This window comes from Triturus cristatus, chromosome 4_1 (assembly GCF_964204655.1).
Source record: "Triturus cristatus chromosome 4_1, aTriCri1.1, whole genome shotgun sequence".
NCBI lineage: Eukaryota > Metazoa > Chordata > Amphibia > Caudata > Salamandridae > Triturus > Triturus cristatus.
Genome location: NC_140585.1, coordinates 703,420,547 through 703,435,596, shown reverse-complemented (window position 1 = coordinate 703,435,596; position 15,050 = coordinate 703,420,547). Strand labels below are relative to the sequence as shown.

General features: G+C 40.3%; 1 protein-coding gene across 1 annotated transcript in view; it reads left to right on the top strand.

Annotated features, from left to right (window-relative positions):
• Window positions 1–13,571, top strand: part of SMIM30 (small integral membrane protein 30) — a 100,133-nt gene extending 86,562 nt beyond the window's left edge. The window contains exon 3 of the mRNA XM_085653173.1: window positions 11,726–13,571. Coding sequence (XP_085509299.1) covers window positions 11,795–11,986 — 192 coding nt within the window. The 5' untranslated portion in view covers window positions 11,726–11,794 and the 3' untranslated portion in view covers window positions 11,987–13,571. The remainder of the gene's footprint in view (window positions 1–11,725) is intronic.
• The last annotated feature ends 1,479 nt before the right edge of the window (window positions 13,572–15,050 follow it).

The following is a 15,050-nucleotide window of genomic DNA, read 5'->3' as shown; positions in this document are numbered from 1 at the left end:
TAGCCTTTGAGTTAGAGCATTTGGTGTATGAGTAGATCCTAACAATGTTACAAGATAATGTCCTTGAAGGTTGAGCTTTACATGTGGGATTACAGAAGTGTGAAATAGATGCTCCTCTTCATAATGTCCCCAAAGCATTTGTACTAACAGTTCTAGGGTCCCCAGGACACTGATATGGTGCTTTGCAGACTTCCATAATCTTAAACATGTTTTAATCTACAAATTGTCATGAACAAATTCTACTGTATGTATTTGAATAATCAAAATATTTTTATATTGCAAATTTTTGTTGCAAACGTCTTGAACTAATGTACAGCTACAATTTATGAATGGGCAGGACCACCATTAAACTGTGGAGTCTTTTGAAAATGGCCATGATTGACACTTGGGTTGCATATTTTGACTTATGGCTCATTCTTCTCAGCCGTACTGTCTATATATTTGTCTTTGTGGTGGCCAGCGAATGTTGGCTATAGTGGTTACTGACCGAATAGTATGCAAGAGCATATAAAGACCATATCTGTGTCAATAGTTTTATGAGCATTATCAGCTGGTGAGTGATGCAGAGGTTAAAAATATTGGAATAATAGATTTCCAAGCCAGTCCACAGAAAAAAGTCCTTAATGCAGATATTCTTGGGAAACTTTGCAATTGATAGCAAGTGGTCGAATCGACTATTATATTGCTGTGAAGTGCAGTATTTTGTTTGAGGTTTCTATGGAGTTTGACATGTTACTCTGAGGAATAATATGGGGATTTTTCCGACTAGCCATTGCGTTTGCATTTACTTTTGCTGTATGAGTTGGCATTTATTCATATGTGCGAATGTATTCCGCAGTATGAGTTTTTCCAAGATACTAGCCTTTGAGTTAGAGCATTTGGTATATGAGTAGATCCTAACAATGTTACAAGATAATGTCCTTGAAGGTTGAGCTTGGCATGTGAGAGTACAGAAGTGTGAAATAGATGCTCCTCTTCATAATGTCCCCAAAGCATTTGTACTAACAGTTCTAGGGTCCCCTGGACACTGATATGGTGCTTTGCAGACTTCCATAATCTTAAACATGTTTTAATCTACAAATTGTCATGAACAAATTCTACTGTATGTATTTGAATAATCAAAATATTTTTATATTGCAAATTTTTGTATTTGGAATCATGAAGCCATTTTTGCTTTAAGAAACCTTAATAAACAGTAATATCCAAACATATCCACTTAAATAATGTTGGTGCCCCACTGAATTTCTTTGTACAATAAACAATTTAATGACATGCACATCTGTAATTGAAAGTGGAAGAAGAAGGCATAATATTAATTACAAGTTATACAAAGACAAAATGTCATCATCCAAAGAGCCAAATTTGAATGCATCTCAAAAAGGTTTGCAAACGTCTTGAACTAATGTACAGCTACAATTTATGAATGGGCAGGACCACCTTTAAACTGTGGAGTCTTTTGAAAATGGCCATGATTGCCACTTGGGTTGCATATTTTGAATTATGGCTCATTCTTCTCAGCCGTACTGTCTATATATTTGTATGATCAAAGTTCAAGGGTGTATAAAATGTCATTACAGGCAACTCCACTCACCAGCCAAAATGTGTCAAAGAGGCTAAACAGAAATGTGCCAAAGAGGTTACGCAAAATGATTTGATAGTTGGATCTTAGGACAGTTACATGTTTAACAGCTTAAGAAAAGCTGATCATTCCTTCTTTGTCAGACTGGCTAGATGGCATATGACATAATTGACCAGCTGAACATGCTGACATGCTTTCAGTAGGAACTAGAATATTTGTCTGTGTTTCCTATTGGCATAGTAGTCATGTTACTGCATGAATTATGTTCATCTTGGTCAAACGTTAGGTTGATGTGCTTCGCCTAATGCAATTTAAATCACCCCTTAACACGAGTCCGCTTCATCCAGTATTCTCACCAGCACTAATGGGCATGTTGTTTTGAGGATGGAAGGTGGATACGTTTACCAGAAGAGATAATAAATCATGTAATATGTCCAAGAAGTAGATGAGGGGAGTAGATCTACTCAGATACATCATTGGGCGATGAACCTGCAGCATGGCTATTGTGGCAACGAGGAACGTGACAATATTTAAACACTTGTTGCCTAAATGCACCTCCTCTAGAGGGGTAATCTGAAACATATGAAGACTGCTAAAGGAGGGCGTAACTTAGGGGAAGTGGAAATACCAGGCAACCTGAAAACAGCCACAGGGCAGGGTAATTAGTGATGAAGAACGAGATATACCTAGAGCAGATATTGCAAAGAACTATATAGGGGCCCAACATAAAGAATAATGCTTTAAACTCATACAGTTGGTACCTGACATTGCAACGCCTAAAGATCGTACTATGGCGGGAATATGCTGAATATGTGGCTCGTTGGATGATTCCACCCCCACAAATGGTGCACATGTCCAAGAATACATGACTGCTGGAAAGTGGTGCTTGGACGTATTCAAGAGATAACGGGCTAACCCATTCTGGGGGATCCACCCTTACTGATTAGATGGTGCCGCAGGCAGCATGCTGCTCATGACATGAAAATGATTATGCATGACGTAGGTGGCAAGCATAAGCTATTCAGCAGCATTTGGCACCCATTAATTGACTATCTGCACTATGAGGACATTAGATTTATACTACTGACACTGCCAGAAGGTGTTTCAGGTACATTGTGGAACTACCGAGGCGGGCCAAGACTCTAATTAGAGGCAAGAATGGGGCCAGCATTGTTTGTGGGGAAGGAGGCCTGGTGGGAGTTAACCCCTTCGCTGCGGCGGGAATTCCGCCGCAGCACTGTGGGGTGCGGGGGGGGGCAGCGCGGTGGCGCTGTGCTCATGACGGAGCCACTCCGTCATGAGCCACGGTTGAGCTGTGCTCATGACGGAGCGGTTCCGTCATGACTCCGCCCAGTTGCGTTGTCCCCCCGCACAGGCGGGGAAACAGCGCCGCGTGGGCGGAGCGGCCGCCAACGGTCGTGGCATGACGGAACCGCTCCGTCATGAGCACACGGCAACCGTGGCTCATGACGGAGCGGTTCCGTCATGAGCGGGGAAGGGGTTAAGTTTTAAAAGTTTGGTAAGCAAGCTATCTACTTAAAGTCATTCTGAAAAGCAAATCACACAATGCTGAAGGGTGATTTATATATGGAAACTGTGAGACCTTTGTTTTACACAGCAGCTATTATTGCCAAACTACAGTTCAATGTCTGAATGAAAAGTTACGCTGATGTGCTGACATCAACTTTCTGCCTGTGACAAAGGAGTACCATGTTTAATATCATAATTATTCTATTACAATTCTGAGTGAAGGATCAATTATTACAGTTGTGAATCAAACCCATCCATATCATACTGCAAATCTGTATCAACTCTACGTGCCACTAGGGAGTTTGTGGATATACTGCCAACTAATTACTCGGAATCCAAAGAGCTCAAACTATATGTACTTGCAAATAGATATTTATAATAAAAGAAAATGTCATCTCCATGTTATTGCTGCCTGTCTAACATTTTAATTCAAACTATTTCTCATCGGAGGAGATACTTGCCACAATGTATCCCTTTTCTAGTCTGTTCAATGGTTTCATATGTAAGTTGTTTCTGTTCTCAGAAGCTTGATAAACACAGTATAAGGAGGCCACAACACAACTCTTATACAATGCTTTGGTTGCTTTTCTATGGATTGTAGTAGCTGTTTTATGGGATGCCCGGTGCCTTAATGGTGGCCATTAATAAAATCACCACCTGTCGATTGCATGTGCTCTTTTTAGCAATAGAAAGGATGAGAGTAAGCATTACTCTCTTAAAGGGTTGCTAGTGAAGGGACCAGTCATGACCGAGGCTTAGTGAAGGAAACCAGAAGTAACATTTCTCCTCTTACACTTTCAATGTGTATGAATTATGGGGCTGTGATGAACTGTTTGTGCCTACTCTAAGCATGTCTGTCAGGTTAAGGCTTTCTCCTGGCCCTTGTACGCTGTGCCTGTCCAATCAAGTGCGATATGTAAAAAACATAGAAATTAGGGGATGCGAACCTTACAATCTAAAACAAATGAGCCCTTCTTCACTCCCCAGTCACTCAACCAGAATGTTAAATGCGCAATATGGCCCTAGCATGATAACCATGTACATTTGCCAAGGATGAGTAAGGTGGTGTGCTACTTCAGTGGATAACATTTCCTTTTTATAACCTCAGGATACCTCCTATAGTGAGCATCTTTAAGGCATTGTGCTTTTCATACCATGGTCAAGAAGTCCTATAGTGAACGTCCTTGTTTGAGGACAGAGTTGTAATTTTCAGCATAACATAATGGCGCCTGCAATTAAACACATCAGTGATGTTCTAAATGTCTTATGCAGGGGTGTGGAATTTAATAACATATTTACTTGTCCATGGGGCAGGTTGCTTCATAAATCTACTTGCCCTGTAACAAAATCCACTTGTCCATTCCATGCCATGTAGTTTAGTGACAAATTATGACAGCAATCTCATATAAGAGCTCTGATATAGCCTCCCCGATTATTCCAGGGCTCATACCTTAGTAGGGTTTGAATACTACCAATTACTTTATTTTGCCACCTTTCCGCAGATCTAAATACAGGGGTTGAAGGTAGTTGTAAGCAATAGTTCCAGAATTGGAATTCCCGTTTGAGTCTATGCAAACCTACTAACATGCATATTTTAAGGTTTTTCACCAGCTTTTCTCTTATCTTTTCCCATACTGAGAGAGGCTGGAAATTTACTCCTCACAATGGCAGACTGAAAACTGCCTCCAGGGTTGGGAAAAAAGTGATTGGAGGGAAAGTGAACTTGCAAAAGCTCAACAGATTTTCTCATGAACAAATCTACACATTGCATGTTTGCTCGTGCTAAAATGCAGTTCACAAATATTTTCCAGGACTATGATTTCTTGACCTACTTCTGTAAATACTTATGAATTAATGCAAGCCATAAATATGCACTAATGCAAGGACATAGACAATGGGTACACTTTTGAGAATTTTCTCTCTCTGTGTGTATATACCGGCTGGCTTCACTATGAGTGACTAAATTCTGCTGTTTCTCAAGGAGCATATTGGCACACAAAGTGGTTTTGTCCAGTGCCAGGAACTAATGTGGCAATGTGTGCTTTTTGAGATGAAACCTTTTTTTGTTGCTTTTTGCCAATGTTTGTTATAATGGTGAAGGCCCGGCAGCTTCCACACCAATAAGGTTTTACAAAAAACATGCCAAAACAAGACACGCATTGACAAAACCAAAAGGCTGACCACCAATTTCATATCTACTAACTTTGCCAATGCTTGTTTATTTTTGTGTTTCCCATAAACTTGTTGAAACTGGTTACACCAATTTTCCATTAGCAATGTTTTGGGGAGATACTGGCATGCATCAACACATTTTATAAATGATGCTGCAAAAGAAATGGTGCTTAACATTTTTCAGTAGTTTAGCAAAATGTTTTTTTTTCTAGTTGCATTTTTTTGTCAACATTTTGTTCTGAAAGCAAAGAATCGTTCACCTTGCTTTCAAGCTTCTGCAAATATTTGCATCTAATCAGAGCATTCTGGGAGCATTATACATAGCCTCATACTGCTAAACATTTAAAACGTGTGTACACGTTTGTACTGAAACCACTGTCAGAAATGCAGTCCGAGCTTACAATATTTCCTTAGAATGCTCACCCGAATAATAAAGAATTTGCATTAATGAACCATAAATACAATTTCGAACTGCATTAACTTATGAGCACAAAAATGATCTTAACTACAGACAATGAATTTTCTTGATCAATAATGTGGTATGGTAATCTGGCATCCAAAAGGTTTGTGCTGCAGGGGTCGGGCCTATTGTCCCAAGGACAAAACGCACATTAAGACTTGTTGTCCTTGACCCCAAACAATATGTCCTGGGCTTCAGGCTATAGGAATTCCACACCCCTGCTTAAGCATTTGCTCTTTTGGTCACCTTGCTCTCCAGGATGCACATGATCAAGCCCTGATTTTACTGGATGTGTTTCAGCTTTCTTTATAAAAGTTTAATAAATTGTGTGTTCCAGTTGCCCCCCCCCCCCCAGTCCCCCCCCGAGTTGCTTCCCTCTCCATAATGATAATCATCATACTGAACACACCATTCTATAACCACTAAAATCCACCTGTCTACCTTCAAAAGATTGTGCATCTCCTATTGGTATGCTCTGCTGGTCTAATGACCAGAGCCATAGATAAACTCTTTACATTTGGAAAAGATGCTGGGTTGCTGAGTACAGGAAGGTTAAAATAAACTGGTTTGTGCTGCATACAGTGTAGTGTATTACCCGTGCTTGACATGACTAGGAAATACTTATCCTCATTATCACAAACATAGGACTTGATATGATCATGTTTTCTGTTACAGCTCATTGCCTTCTGGTAACACAGAACATCTACTTACCTATGGCCACGTAGTATTTAACACGTGACTTGTTGGCAGGGAAAACAAGAAATGGTGTTACCCTCACTCCCATCTGACAGTGTGCAGCGTCTTTATTCCCTTGCTTCTGTGCATTTGCTTGAACTTCAGAAAAAGTACATATGGCTTTCTATTTTTTATAGAAGAACACACACTCTTGAACTAAACATCCTAGCTTCCTAGATAAGGAGCACAGCTAGCCTATAACAGTGACAAGTGTGTCTGCCCAGACTTGAGCCCACGTGGCCCTCCATATTGGACCTCATGTGCGGTGCATTTGGAATGTTTTCTCAGCTTTGCGCGCAATATTCACATGTGGCCATTCCTGTATGTTTAGTACCTTGTACAAATTATGGAATGCATTGCAAGGAAGCCTGATTGACTTCAAACACAATCTTCTGACATCTCCGATTCGTTTTCACTATCTATTGAACTATGTGCAAAGGGCATTAGGATGTGGTAGAGGCTACATAATTTGTTTGTACTTCAGTGTTCCCATGTAACTACATTGTCCTTGTATTACCATCTGTTCCTTTATGATTCATTTGTTATGGTCTCCTTGCAGCTGATATAGACTGACCAATATTAATGCCTTTTCGTTGATGGGACATTGGGGCTTATGCAACACAAGCATCGAAACGTTGGCATCAAGTACAGGATTGTATATTTGCATCAGTTGACTCTGACCTACCCTGATTTATAACTAGTTTTTGGTCCATATGTAGTTTTCTTTTTGCACTTTACTCATGTTTCAACATGCACTTTGCCGTCAGTGCTACAACTAGATGTTCGTACGTCACTGTTAGCATGTTGAATATGAAAATATTGAAGAATTGAACCAATTAACTTCGATTCTGAGATTTTCTGTCCATGTAATAACTTGAATGATGTTTTCTATCTAGATAATTGAATGCGTTTCGTTACTGAATTGAATCATTTTCAGGAAGTTCTCGCATGATATATTTTGTACATAATTCCTATCGTTCTCTTTAAATCAATCCTTGCGAGCCATTGTTTCCTTTCTTGTCAATAAACCCAGTTTTCATTGAGAGAAAATGTTACCCCTGGTGTAGATCACACTGTCAGTTTCTTATTAAACAGTGACATCAGTCATATCTTGACCAATTAAAGCTTGAAGTATATTTTTGTAATGTGACATTATAGAAATTGCAAATGAAGGATTCTGATTTGGATAATGTTGATACAGTGCGCATTTCTCCATTTTAATAATTATGACTGTGTGGTAATGTGTATTAGCATAAGTATATTCTAGAATGCAGGGATTCAAAGGTTTGAGCCCGGTGGGCATAGCTAGATAGGTGGCTGAGCTGTTCTTCTGTTGAAGATACTAATAGCCCTTTTATCAAGAGCTTGTGACTACACCTTTTCATTGAAGAAAAGGACTTTTTAACACTGGCGACGACTGGAACAAGGACAGCTCAACTCCATAATCGTTGTCTAGCTACTGCCAGGAGGGCTTTGAGACCGCATTTACATGAGAGTTGGATTCTCCTGGTACATTTCTTATGCTTGCGACTCGCACGATGCACTGCTGGCATCTAAGTGAGTCTTTAGTCTGCCTTTCTACTGATTTCAAGACCGGTGAATTATCAACTTTGCTGGCACTAACGCTACTTTGAAGAACGAGTGGCTTGCTGTGTATATTTTACACTGACCAACATTCATATTTATTCATTGTTCATTACTGGTTTTATTTCTCTTTATTTTCTGCCGTTGTGTGCTCAAGCCGATTTCCGCCATTGAATATCCCAGGCAGGTTGGCGCTTTGGAGTTCAGAGGCACGAGCGTCACTCAAGCGAGAAGAGCTTACAACGCTTATCCTCTGTGCCAGCGCCGTGACGCACATCTGAAGTCAGACAATCTCCACTTGACGCATCTCCACAGTGACTTTGTCGATGTCTGTCGCGCACAGCGACAGTTCCGGTATCCTCACCGGCATGTCAGTTGTAGCGAGAGCATTTTCTCTGTTTGACACATCTTCACGTTGATTTTGTCGCCGGTCACGTCTTAACAAGCACAGCAGCAGTTCCGGAATCCTTACCGGAGTGTCAGATGCAGCTGGTACGGGGGGTGGGGTGGGGGGGGGGGGGGGGGAGTACAAGCATGTTTTGCGGCTCTTTTGTTTTCGCTGACTCGGACAGCACCACTCCAAGAGCCCTCCCGGCGTGTCAGTTACAGCTGTGGGTGGCTCATGGCGCTGACATGCACAGCGTGTTGCTGATTAGCTATTAACGACATTGAGGCCTTTTTTTTTATTATTATTTCCATCATTTCATTAACGCTGAAAATGTATTGTTGTTTGGCTTTATAGGGGTATAGCTAAGTGTTACAGTTTCAGGATTTGGTCACTAAATAGTCCTGTAAACCCGATGTGAGTTATAAGAGGTGAGAAGGAATTTCAGCATAGCGCTTATGCAGTAGAGAATAACAATTTTAAAAGGAAAGAAGAAAACACTATACAATGTGTATTGAGCACTGCATTCATATGTATTTTGGTAGTAAGTTGTGAGGGTTTTATTTTATTGTCCGACAGCTAGTACTATACAGTAATGTCACAAACGTTTCTCTTTCTCTCTCTTCTTTCTTCTCTTGAGTTATTTGCTAAAATTCAATAATGCAAAATGTTACAGCACCACCATTTTTTCTTCTCCTGGTTATCCTCCCATAAAGTAGGCAAATGGAAAAAGATGGTTTAAAGTTATGCACGTGTGTGGCACCTCTTTTAGTGCAGAGAGGAGGACAGATTTATTACTTAATTGTCTTAGTTCTGAAGGGCAAGACGTTTTTGCCCACCTTCTTTATGTAACTGACAGTATTGATGTTGACTTAAATGAATGAGACATGTATACATAAATGTGATTTACACGACTTACCCAAAGTAAGCCCAATTTTAAAACGTTATTTTGGGAAAAGAGTACAAAAGGGAGGAGAGTCAACAGAGAATTATGTCGCAGATCATGGACGTTTAGCATCTTTATGCAAGTTTAGTTCATTGATAGATGAAAGAATTGGACATCAGTTCATGTTAGGTTACAGGATTGAGAAAGTGCGTGAGGAACTGTGGCTCAAAGATGAACCTACTTTGGATGAAGTCTTGCTTGTCCCAAGAAGAATTGAGCACTCTTTTGAGTGTGTACAAGTAATAAAGAAAAGAGTTTAACAAAGATGTGTGTTCTGTTGGCTGTGATATGAAGGAGAAAGTTTCTACTAAGGGTGGGGAAGCGAAATTACCCCACATAGATAAAGATACTGCTAAGGCCGAAGATAAGAACGTGAAGAAGTGTTTACATGTGATAGAGGCTGACATTTTGCAAATGATAAAGCAAGTCCTGCTCACAAGTCTGTGCACATTTTGTAAAAGAAAAGGACATTTTACTGTGGCTTGTAGGATAAAAGGTTTCAAGCAGAGGGTAAATGAAGTAGAATCTGACAGAGTGAGGAAGCCCATGATTTTGAATGCTGGCGGATAGTTCCTCAAGTAGGAAGCAAACGTATCTTAGACTTTATAGAAGTGAAGGGTGAGCGAACGAAAGTTCTATTTGATTCTGGTGCTAAAATTACCATTGTAGCCAATACGTTTTATGAAGACAAGTTGAAAGGAAAAATCACGTTACTTAAGCCTGACAAAATACCTTGTACCTATGGAGGTGATCCCATAGAACTGCATGGGTATTTTGTTGGTTTGGTAGAATATGAGGGATGTTTACCTCTGGGAAGATATATGCATCTAAAAAAGGAGACCGTATTTTGAGTAGGTGGCATAAAAGGGATTTAGGTGTCACGTTAGACCCTAACAACAATTACCCCCATTGTTTTAAAAAAAACTCAGCATGTTAATCTTGCAAGTCATAGCACTACACTCCAAGATGAGTTAAAAAAGACTACCCTCAGGATTCAGTGGAAAATTAGGCTGCTTGAAGGGTTATTGTCACAAGGTCAAACTCGTTCCAGGTTATGTTCCTGTATCTAGCAAAGTACGTGGTGTTTTGTTTGCAGTGAAGGAAGAGATGCGTTGTGAACTTGACAAACTTAAATCTCCAGGATATATTGAGGAGGTAGAAGGGACAGCTTGGCTAGCTCCAGTGGTGGCTGCAAGGATGGCTGATGGTTCTCTGATATTATGTGTGGACCTTAGACAGCTTAATTAGTGTGTCTTGGTGGATAAATATCCCCTTCCTAATTTTGCAAATTTGTTGATGATGGCAGGTAAAGCTAAGGATTTTAGTACAATAAATCTAACTTCTACTTATCATCAGATCTTGTTGGATGAACAGTTAAAAGATCTGACTGCATTTGTCACACCATTTGGTACTTTTAGATATGTAAGGTTGCCATTTGGTTATGTTCCGGCAGTCTCCGTTTTTCAACATACCATGGAGAAAACCTTGCACGATGTAGTGGGTGTCTGCTTGTATCGGGATAATATACTGGTATATAGACGTGAGGAGGTGGAACATGGCAGAAGAGTTAGACAAGTCCTGGACAGGGTTAGTGCGCATAATCTCACCATCAAGTTAGAGAAGTGCAGATTTGGCGTCGGCGAAATTGATTATCGGGGCTACTCACAAACTGCTGATGGAGTGGTCCCAAAGGCAGAACTAGTAAACGCCATTAAAAATATGGCCTCTCCCTCATCCAAAGAAGAACTTATGTGTTTTGGGTGATGGCTGAGTACTACAATAAATGTATTAATGTATCAGATCTGTGGTAACAGTTGTGGTGGTCCTCTGAGGAAATCGATTAGGAAAACTCGTAGTCCCTTGTATATGAATGATTATGTGGTCTAGCCCACTTAACCTGCTTTGACATATTGCACATTGTTTCTCTATAGTCTGTTTGCTATAGATGTTGGGTATATATTTGTTATCTCTTTCTTGACAAATGTGTTGTTATGCAAATGTCTTTACCATGTTATTCCCTCATTAAATTTTCTGTTTGTATTGTTTAGGTTTCTTGTTCTTATATTTCATTATATGTGGGGGAGATGTGTGGTAATGTGTATTAGCATAAGTATATTCTAGATTGCAGAGAAGGGCTAGAAATGTTGGGATCCAAAGGGTTTAGGCCGGTAGACGTAGCTGGATGGGTGGCTGAGCTGATGTTCTTTTAAAGATACCGATGAACCCTTTAATCAAGAGCTTGTGATTACACCTCTTCATTGAAGAAAATGACTTTTTAACATACTTTTTCCTATACAAGCTATATATCTTACTACTGTTCATTTTTTTCAATAGATTAAATTGACCTCCTTGGTTCAGTAAAATCTGAAAATCTGCAACTTCCGGATCACAATTAAGAAGAACATGGGGATGTTCGTGAACATTGTTAAACTATTGCCAGTTATCATCTCGTTGCTCTCTGTGCTTCCTGTGGCAGAAGCCATGGATGGGGGGGATGCAATTGCTTTTATCTTAGGAATTGCAATTAGTGTTGTTGGTTTTTGTGCCTGTTTGGGGTTCTATGCCAGAAAAAGACATGGTGATGTAGGTATGTGAGGATATGTTGGATTAATTAATGCCAAAGCTCTTGTAATGTGCATTTGCAGTGCACATAATAGTGTAAGGAGGATACAATGTATATCTTGTTCATATAATATGCAAAGGACAGAAATGTCTCATTTGGTTTGATAAGGAATAACAGTTGCAATCTTTTAACAATTAATCACTGTTTATGACACTTTTGATGATATAATTTGATCTTTTGTTAATTGCGCATTAGGTAAAATTCTCTTCTCCTTGCCTAACATGAAGTATGTATGTAAACCTATATTTAATATATCTCTTGTAGCTCCCTATGCTTCTTGAGAGATCTATCATAAAGTCGGCTCTGGCACAAGGATTTTCAGAGCCCTAGGCAACATATTTGTCAGTTGGGTGTTTCATGTTTCTTCGCAAAAAGACCATTTTTGAGGCCATTTGTTGCAATCTTGTGCACTCGAGTCCGTTTGTGCTGTTGACATAGGACAGCTGACTGCAGTGACAAATTATCTGTTAACCTTGCTGCTTTCATGCTTTTATGTGAAATGTTTCATGCTTTCTAACATTTCTGTTTGAAAGTCAAGGATAGTGTCGGCCTGTAGAAGATCACAGTTTCAAGAGACCAGAACACAACAGATAGACTGCTGCCACATGGAGCCAGACTGGTGCCACATTGAGCCAGATTCACCGAGGTTTTTCAGTGAGTGTGTGTCTCATTCCTGACTTGGTGTGACTTGCTCTTGAATTTAATGGAGTGAGACACACAGGAAAAGGTGTAGTAAATTGGGCCAATGGTTTTTACAGTTTCACTAACTTATTTCTTTTATTGTGTATCTGAAGTCCAGGCATGAGAATTTAGGAGACACAATAATATTCCATTGAACAAAGTCTGTAGTTTTACTTTGTGAGTGAGCAATACAGCTTGTAAATTCCCTGTTTTCTTTTGGTACATGAATCTCTAAGAGAATCCTCACTGGCTTTGTACCCCATGGAGTTGCTGCTTTGCTTATTCGAAGTGGATGGACTGTAAACGTCATTAGGAAACCGCACTATATGTTAAAATATGAATGAAACCGACAATAACCAAACAACATGTATAAATTCACTGTCAACTCCACCTCGGATAAACTAATATGGTCATTTTGCAAATGTGTGTTTTTATGCTTTGTTTATTTACATACAATATATTTACTGTATGAGTACATCTGCTGTGCCACTACATTGAACTATATCACATCAAGTAAACATCCCTAGTGAAGCTTTTAATTGTTCGAAAGAACCCTATTATAAAGCATTCACTTCAGAATAAGAAACCGCATTGTCTTTTTTTCTTTATTGACCTGCCTATTTGTTTGCTAAATGAGTATTTTGTATTAAAAACGGGTATTTCATGATTCACTTTTTCCTGTAATGAATGGGGACTGAGTTAGGAAAATGATCATGTTTTAGCAAGAAGACTAGCTCCTTTGTTATTTTCTATTGTATAAAAAAAACCTTTACAATAATCTTAGATATTGTTTTCTGTTATTTGACTGTAAGGTCAGTACCTGAATATCCCTTTTGTATTATTAAAAAGTGCCTAATTAAATTTGTTTCAAAGACACTGGACTTGTCTACGGTATATATTTCAACACGGTTAAGGTTTTCTCAGGCCGTCTGTTACAAAGAGCAAAACAGACCCTGCTTGCTCCAAATCTGAAGTATGCGCATGTTTCTAACTAACCAGGCCCTTTCTCTTCTGCTGGTGTTAAGGCAGGCTTGGACATATTTTTAATATGAGTCTCTTATTGCTTTAGAGTTATGTTATTTATTTTATTCTCACGTTTTTCCAAAGTGCGCTCACCAAAAGGGTTTCATCGGGCTGTACAATAGAACAACCTAATTTGCTGTGCATCCATTACAAATAACAGGAATAAAGTGCCAATAATGTGGAATCATTAATATGTTTTACCAGTGTGAAAGGAGACATTAGTGGAAGTAAGGGTGAGATCTCAAGCCAGAGGGAAACATGGTAGTTAGGGAATGCAGAGGTGAAAAAGCTGAGACAGGAGTGGAAACAGAGTGTGAAATGGGCTTGTCATCAGACTAAGGGGTCTATTAGCATGGCGGTCGGAAAATCACTCAAAATCAAAATTATTATGCTCCGCAATGGAAATCCGACCGGTGCGGTCGGATAGCAGCGGTTAACATTGTGGCGGGCGGTGCTGCCAGCAGCACCGCCGCGATGTCCAAACAAGCATGTCCTGGATGTCCCTGCACTGTGTTGCAGGCACTGCACAGTGCCTGCCACCTGGTACAGGGACATGTAGTGCACCCACACACACCCCCAACACATTGGGGATCCACAATGAACCCCTGGAGACATTCTCCGCATGCCTTTCTATAGCGGTTCCACCGCCGCGTAAAACTGGCTACCTCCGGCATCATAATCGTGCCAGCAGTGCTAGGCCCTGATCCGCCGCAATTGTAGCGATGCAGCTCCGCACTCCAGGCAAGCCGGCAGACTGCAACCAGTGCAAAAGTGGCGGGCGTAAAATCGCACCGCTGCGGTCACGACCGCAATGCTAATCGGACCGGCGGTGTTCAGGGCTTCGATGGCGGGTGAATGTCCGCCGCTGGTCCGGCGGTTGCTACCGCCCGCCCGGCGGAAGACGTCCGCCCTCCATCCTAATGGACCCCTAAGTGAGGGAAATATACCTTTTCTGCGTCGTTGCCCCAGAATCTTTGCCTTTTGTTGGACCCCATCTTTTTGAATGCTTTAGAACTCTGTGCTCTTTAACCCTGCGAACCAGTAATAAAGTGTGTGTGCTCCACCTTTTAACATTGTCAAATTTGCATATTCCTAATTGTTATATTTAACTTCACTATAACTTCCTCCTATATGGTACAAAGTGTACCCAGAAGCTGGAGGTTAAATACCACTGATGGGCTGCAGCAGCTATTGTGCCATCCACTACACTGGCAGTGCAAACATGGCTTCAGGCCTGAACTTGTAGCCTGACTATTAGTGTAAAAACTGCAATTTGAGTTCTCAAACTAAACCCTTTTGATTGGTCAAAACCTCCCTTTTAAATATTAAGTA